General features: G+C 37.4%; 1 protein-coding gene across 1 annotated transcript in view; it reads right to left on the bottom strand.

Annotated features, from left to right (window-relative positions):
• Nucleotides 1-913: 913 nt before the first annotated feature.
• Nucleotides 914-8,139, bottom strand: part of LOC106868763 (endoplasmic reticulum-Golgi intermediate compartment protein 3) — a 31,192-nt gene continuing 23,966 nt past the window's right edge. Inside the window, exons 8-11 of the mRNA XM_052976502.1 lie at nt 3,617-3,681; nt 3,164-3,300; nt 2,463-2,518; nt 914-1,313 (exon numbers count right to left, since the gene is read on the bottom strand). Of these exons, the coding sequence (XP_052832462.1) occupies nt 1,234-1,313; nt 2,463-2,518; nt 3,164-3,300; nt 3,617-3,681 (338 nt within the window). The 3' untranslated portion in view covers nt 914-1,233. The remainder of the gene's footprint in view (nt 1,314-2,462; nt 2,519-3,163; nt 3,301-3,616; nt 3,682-8,139) is intronic.

Below are 8,139 nucleotides of genomic sequence, written 5' to 3'. Positions count from 1 at the left end.
TGTTTGTCACTATCTCTATCTTTCTGGGGGGGTTTTTCTTCTCCCTGCCCCCTCCCCCCACTTCACTGTGCTCCTTTCGGAGATAGTAGCAATGATCTATGTTATGTGATGGTTTGACAAACTGAAACTGGAGAGAGATGGAGCACTTATGATATAAAAAGAAACTTCTTTATATATTACTGTTTGCTTCCTCTATTTATTTTTCTTCTTTTTGAACTGTTGTTGTTGTCATTGATTATTAACCTCTGCCTTCGTGAAGGCAGAGGTATTGTTTTCAGTTGCGTTTGTTCATCCATGGACAAGATATCTCAAGAACCGCTGGATGGATTCAGATGAAATTTTCAGGGATGTTTGGCCTCATGACTGGCACGAACTGATTAGATTTTGGGATCGATCTGGTACCAAACAAGGATTCTGGACTATTTTTCCTGTTTTTTTCTTTCTTAATTTTTAGCATTCGAGTTTATTTCAGATATTCTCATTTTAAAAATCATCTCTGGCTAACCGTTGAAAGGACATTGGTGTTGTCTCGGTGAAGGTTTGCACTCTCTGAGTGCTCTTATTATTATTATTATGCACACATTTAACAATCAACTGGGTTACATCTGTCACCATAAGGGCATGAACAAAACAGCAAATATCTTTACAAGGGATCTAAATTGATAACACCCTTCAAGAGTATTTATCAACCTTGAAAGGACGAACGGCAAAGTTCCCCAACCTCACATCACGGACGCTTCTCTCTCCCTCTTTCTGTCTCATTCTTCACCTTCCCTTCAACTAACCACAGAAAAGCATTACAATTACACTCTCTACTCCATGTCATGGATGCCTCTTTCCCTCAACACAATGTCAAGCCCCTTTACCCAATTAAATTTATTTCGAAATTAATAAATTAACATCTTGAAATCCATTTAAGCAATAACAGCAACAACTTTTTATTTTAATTATCAACTGACAAAGAGTCCGGACAAACAGACAGACAATGAGCAAGTGAGACAGGGAGGGGGGAGGGGGAGGAAGTGAGACAGCAAGCGAGTGACAGAGAGGGGGAAGAGACTGAGTAATCAAGAGAGGCAGTGAGCAAGAGTAAAGGGAAGAGAGAGACAGACAAAATAGAGGGGAGGGGCAACAAAACATTAAAGAAAAAGACAACAAAAGGAGATGAGTTTTTCTGAATTTTGTCTTTTTTTTTTTTTTTTCTCTCGGAAGAGGAATTTATTGAGTCACGTGTCATGAAGTTTTTCCAAGTTCTATCTTTTTCTGAATTGCTCTCGATGAATGGTAAATCATGGAATCGATGAGTCCCGCCACTGAAATACATCACAAGAAGACACACGATGGGAGAAAAGAGCCAATACTTTGAATTTATAATTATTTGTGTTGTTTTCGGGGGTTTTTTTTTCACAAATGACAAGCATTTAATTTAATTTAGAAAATTAATAAAGATGGAATAAGAAGAATTCTAATGAAATTCATTATCATCACCACCGCCATCATCATCATCATCACTTAGATATCCACTTTTAAATGCTTGCATGAGGTCAGACAGAAATTCATTGATGCAGATTGTCTATGGTCAAATACCCATCTGGTCAAGCAAGGTAATATTCCCCCAAGGCCAGATATGTTCTTCACAGAAAATTGAAACAACAGGGATGCTCTTCCTGTCTCCAACCCATATCGGTTTTCCAAGCAAGTCTTCAATAACACAGAGCAACCCAACATCAACAAGTAATGTAAACAACATCACCGTTTTCAGTCAAATGGTGACAAGCATGGAACGTCAACATCCAAACACACACACACATACATATATATATATGATGGGCTTTGTACAGTTTTTGTCAACCAGATCCACTCAGAAGGCAGTGATTGACCCATGGCGATGGTGATGGTACCTTTACCATTTTTCAGTCATTTGCCTATGGCCATACTGGGGCACCACCTTGGAGAGTATTTTGTTGAATGAATTGACCCCAGTGCTTCTTTTTTTAAGCCTGGTACTTATTCTATCAACCTCTTTTGCCAAACCACTAAGTTACAGGGATGTAAACAAACCAACAACACATTTATGCACACATATACCTATATGTGAATATATACAATGGGCTTCTTTCAGTTTCCAACTACCAAATCCATTCACAAGGCTATAGTAGAAGACACATGCCCGAGGTGTCGCACAGTGGCACTGAACCCAGAACCACACGGTTGGGAAGCAAACTTCTTACCACACAGCCACGACTGTTGAAGGTCTCTGTATTTGAATGCCTCTCACACATAATGAATTTGCATTACATAATCAGACATCACAGCACATTTCTATCCTTTCTCTCATCTCCTTTTAGACTTAGATACGTTTCTTGTAAGTCTTAAGAAATGGCTAAGAGCAGGAACTGGAACACAGATAAAAAGCAAAACAAGAATACTTCATCAGCAAAGAGAGGTAAAATAAAACTCACCTGTAAATATCCCACCTATAATTGCACAGACACCTGTGAGAAAATGCATGAAAGATCTGCAAAAAAAAGAGGAGGAGAGGGATCAAACATTATGAAGAACTTGGGGGACATTATAATTTTGTCATTATTAGTCTGGTGTAAGGTGCAAAAGACAGAGATAGGTGAGGAAACAACAAAAATGGTGTATTAGTTTGATGCTGAGAAAAAATGGAAGAGTGTTTGATGTTTCGAGCCTATGCTCTTCAACAGAAAGGAATGAGGAGAGAAAAAACGTCTGGATTAACAGTTTCACATGTCATTGACTGGAAGGGGAGATAATAGTAACCCAGCTTGTGTGTGTGTGCAAGTGCATGTGTGTATGAGCAAGCATAAGATTACATATATATATATATCATGATTTTATATATATACATATCGCCATGATTGACGGCTAACTCCAAAAGTTTTTTTTTAATTCTCTCTCTGTTTATTTCCTTGTGTTTCTGTCTGTTGAAGAGCACAGTCACGAAATGTAAAAGACTTTCTCACCTTCCTGAGCGTCAAACTAATACACCTACTTGTTTATACACCTGTCTTCATCCATTGTTTTTCAATAAATTTCAACTATATATAGAGAGAGAGAGAGAGACCAACTAATGTAAGAGAAAATAGAAAAGCAAGCAAGAGAAAGGTTGAAGAATTCTTGTCTCAGGTTCACTCACCTCTGTTTCTCTGTATAACTGACCATCATTGGAGAGAGTTCATACATAATGAACATTCCTGGTAGACCAGAGTCACCGAAACCTGAAGAGACCACTTTGGAATGTCGGGTCACTGAGAACTGGTTGCTATGCACAATCTGTAAGATATACAATACATAAATAAACACCTATATATTTTTTTATTATCATTATCACTCAGTGTGCTAAACATAACAGCTAAACTTAAACTGCCATCACTCAATGTAGTCCTACATAACTGTAAAACAACAGGAAATAGCAGCCAAATTCCCCATTCTTACTGCATTAGATAAAGATATTGCTGTAGCTCTAGATAACATGTACCATGAAGAAGGGATGGTCACAGTTGGAGTGTTGCCTAAAATTACAGGTCTGCTGGATCAAGAGTTTACTTAGGGATACACAGCCACAAGAGCAACAAAGATGATTACTTACACTTCCATCAATTTTTACATACATTGTTGGTACGATCTTCACAAAATACTGAAACATCATTTGTTCTGCAAAGACACAAATAAATAAATATATAAGCAAATTAATTAATACATAAAAATGTCATTTTTTTTTCTTTATATTATGATAGTCTCTAGCCAACGTAGGTCGTCAGCATTCAAGACCCATCATTAATGCTGTGCTAGTGATAAGAACCATCAGCCCTCAAATAACCACGTCAATTTACAGGGTGAAAACAACTTGCCACTGTAATTAGCAGCAGCACTGCAAAACAGTTGACAAGACGTTCTTGAGTTGGCTGTGCTGAGTTGAAATCTTTCTGGTGGACATCCAGACAGTGATAGGTGCAGAAGTAAAGAAAAAATAAAGAAAGGGAGACGGGAGGAGGGATGAAAGTGGAGTAAAGAAGGTAAGAAAAATATTGCAGAGCAAAAGAAAGACTAAGAATTAGTGAATTAGAGAGAAAGTAATAAAGGAAAAACAAGTTAGAGAAAAAGTTTTTCAGGAAAGAAAGGAAGAGAAGAAAGCCAACCAGAAGCAGGGAAGGGAGACAACTACGAAACCGGAAGTGACGTTCAAAGAGAACAAGCCGTGTGTGAGAGAAAATAAAAGACAAGACAAGACAAGGCAAGGTACCCCTGGAATATAAATATTAATAGTCTGCTCTGTCTCTCGGATTAGATTGCACAAAGAATCGGGAGATTATCAGGTTTGTAAATACGCATACATTGTCTCTTATGTAAACCAATTCCGTCCTGTAAATAACCATATTGCTGCTTTTTAATATATTTTTTTTTCTTCTACCAAACATTCCACTACTTTTCTATTTCTTTTAAGACAAACCTCCCCCTCCCCGCTGCTTTCTTTAACTAGTTTTATACTGAACTTAACTGCTTAAAAACCCTTTAGCATATATATATAAACTGGCCATATCTGACCCCAATAATCTCCCTGGTTTATGCCCAAAGCCACCAAACCTGGCTTCTCACGTCTACCCTACAATGTCAAATGTTATTCTAAAAAAATAAACAACTCGTATCATGGAAATTTTGAAGCTACGAGACAATCCATGATTAATTCAAAAAACGATAAATAAATAAGCAATATATTCGACAGAGCAATCTGAATGCTAAAGGGTCAAGTCTGTTGTCTCCCTAACTTCGCTTTCTTCACACACAAACGGAATTAATAATTATTATAGAATAGTTTCGAAGTTAAACACAAAGCCAGGGGGTTCGTTTATCGATTATATCGACCTCAGTACTTGATTGGTACGTTATTTTATTTTATCGATTATGGAAAGATGAAAGCAAAGTTGACCTCGGCGCCGGGATTTTGGAGGGTTTTTTTTAACATTTCATGGTTTTATTTGATTCTAATTAGAAAATTACTAGAAGACTGTTGCAAGTTTGGTGATAGCCCTGTCGAAACGAAATACCCCAAGGCCTTCGGTGTATGAACAGCTGCCCTTTGTACTGTAATACATGTACATAAACTGTATACTGACCACATTAACTAAATTACCATCTCAGTAATTAGGCATAAATACACAAGTGTCCTGGTAGTTCTGCATCCACCCCTACTCCCTGAAAGTTGTGAGAATCCGGCTCTTCGAACGGCCAAATCCCGGTTCCTTTGAAAGCAAAACTCGTAATGGACATAGAACTACAAGTTTATTAAAAGTACGTTGAGCTTTTGATTTTATTTAAAACAGCTTTAATCATTCGGAGGCGGAGAAAAAAATAAAAGAAAGGTTCTTTGTTTCTCTGTTAATATCGAAATTGATTGCAATATTTAAATGAATTTCACAATAGTAATATTTTACACTCGTTGTAATAATTTCCAACATGCACGTGCATGTACACATTATTAGTTTCTCTCTCTCTCTCTCTCGTGGCCTTCCTTCATTCATAATTTCTAGCTTCTCTCGGTTTATGTATATTTCAATATGTCATTGAATCTTACAAGTAAAACACACCAGACACACACACACACACAATATATATTATATATTGTGTGTGTGTTTTGGAGGAATTCTGCTTTAAGCACTCAATATTAACCCCTCATAACTTTTTTATTTTTTGAAATTTTCAGAAAACCTTTGCGAATTTGTATTCTATACACGGGGGAATTCACACGACTATAGAAAACATATTAAAAATTTTTTTTTTCCTGGATTTTTAGAAAAATTTTAATTTTTCGAATCTTTCTTTTTAAATCAGAGTTTAAAATACGGATTGTCCGAATTTTTGGTTCAAATCCCAGCAATCCCCTTAAATGTGTTTATGGGGCGAAAGATACTGAAAAACAAACAATACGTCAGTGACAAACGAGGATGGTATGAGGTGGTTGTGAGACGTGCTAAAAATAAGTTAAATAGTCCTTAATCACTCACCAAAAAAATTTTATTTTTTAATGTTTGCATAATGGTATGAATCCCCGTGTGTAGAACACAAATTCACAAAAATTTACTGAAAATTACAAAAATTAAAAAGTTATGAGGGGTTTATATGACATGCATAAAGCCTGTTTTTTTTCTTTCTTTTTTGTCCAACTCCCCTATCTTATTTTCTTAAGGTTGTCCGAAATCTTAAACTGCTTTTCATTCCTCAAGAATTCTGCTCACCAAACTTTAAAAAATATGTAGGGAGATATAAACGAAAAGACAAGACATCTATTCACACACACACGCACGTTGTCTTGTTTCTTTCCATTGTTAATATATACAGTGGTACATCGACATATACCGTAAATTCCCCCAAAAAAAACATGAATGAAGGGCAATGGTCTAGAAACAACAAATAGACTTCGTATGTGTGTGTCTATGTGTCCTCATGCATGTTGTGTATATTCTATTCCTGTATTTCATTTGAAAACCAGACAATCTGAAGTCAACTACGTGACCTTCTAAGTCTCTTTCATGGTCGTTGTTCCTTGCCTTCCAGTCACCTCTCACACACTTACACTACACGTTCAGAAAGGGAGGGCCATTTAATATAACACAGAACATGATGTGTGAAATCATTGTTTCAAAGAACATAATAACACAAGATAAAATCAGCAACAGTCTTTCGTTCAAAACCTAAATAACTATAATTTCACCCTGACATACAAAACACAGACATTCTTACACCACCTCCACCATCACACTTATTCAAAAACAAACGATAACAATATATCCCCCCCTCTTCACCTATTTTTATTTATACCATTTCTATGTCTGACTATCTTAAGTGCTCGGTGGTGTTGTTTTGCGCCCCAGATGGAGCAGGTCTAGTCTTTTTATAATTCCTTTCCTAGGTTTCAAATTTTAGCAAAAGGCCAGCTATTTCGGAGGCGGAGAGAAGTCGATTACATCGACTTCAGGACTGAACTGGTTCTTATTTTATCGATCTCCGAAAGGGGTGAAAGGCTAAGTCGACCTCGGCGGAATTTTAACTTAGAACGTAAAGACGGACGAAATGCTGCAAAGCATTTTGTCCGGTGCGTTAACGATTCTGCCAGCTCACCGCCTTAGCTATAATGAAATATTACACTGGACCGATGTACTTGATTGATGTTATTATATTACCGATACGAGAAAGGTGAAGCAAATTTGACTTCAGCAGGATTTGAACTCAAAACATTAAATGCCGTAACGAGACAACACACAATATTTTGCCCGATGCCCTACCGATTCTTCCAACACGTCGCTTAAAACAGTCGCGTGTAAATGCGAGGTCAAAATTTCCGTTATGCAATGTTATAATTCAACTTTCGTTTATAAAGTGGAATTAAAACCATTTGATGGAAGGGTCCTGTCCTGATAATGGATCTGGTCAAATTCCTTCCAACCGTATAATTGTCAATGCTTGTAATTTCTTTATTATCGACTTCTACAAAAAATGTGAATGCGATTTTCGTCAACTACATATAGCAGTGGTAATAATTAACAGACCAGATATCATCATCATCATCGTTTAACGTCCGCTTTCCATGCTAGCATGGGTTGGACGATTTGACTGAGGACTGATGAAACCGGATGGCAAAAGCGAAGTTGCTTACTTATCGACCCATCATGCCCGTTAGAAGAAGCACCATCTGAACGTGGCTGATGCCAGTACCCCCACTGACTGGCTCCTGTGCTGGTGGCACATAAAAAGCACCATCCGAACGTGGCTGATGCCAATATCCTCTGACTGGCTTCCGTGCCGGTGGCATGTAAAATGCACCATCCAAATGTGATTGATGCCAGGCCCGCCTGACTGGCTCCTGTGCTGGTGGCATGCAAAAAGTAACCACTACACTCTGAGTGGTTGGCGGTAAGAAGGGCATCCAGCTGTAGAAACAGATCAGATTGGAGCCTGGTGCAGTCTTCTAGCTTTCCAGACCTCCAGTCAAACCGTCCAACCCATGCCAGCATGGAAAATGGACATTAAATTCTGATAAGCTGTAAATTATTGCTAGATTTGATTTTTTTTTTTCATTTTAACTTCACATTAACGCTATTTTTTTTTTTTTTTTTT

This window comes from Octopus bimaculoides, chromosome 24 (genome assembly GCF_001194135.2).
Source record: "Octopus bimaculoides isolate UCB-OBI-ISO-001 chromosome 24, ASM119413v2, whole genome shotgun sequence".
NCBI classification, from domain to species: Eukaryota; Metazoa; Mollusca; class Cephalopoda; order Octopoda; family Octopodidae; genus Octopus; species Octopus bimaculoides.
This window is presented reverse-complemented; position numbering and strand designations above follow the sequence as displayed.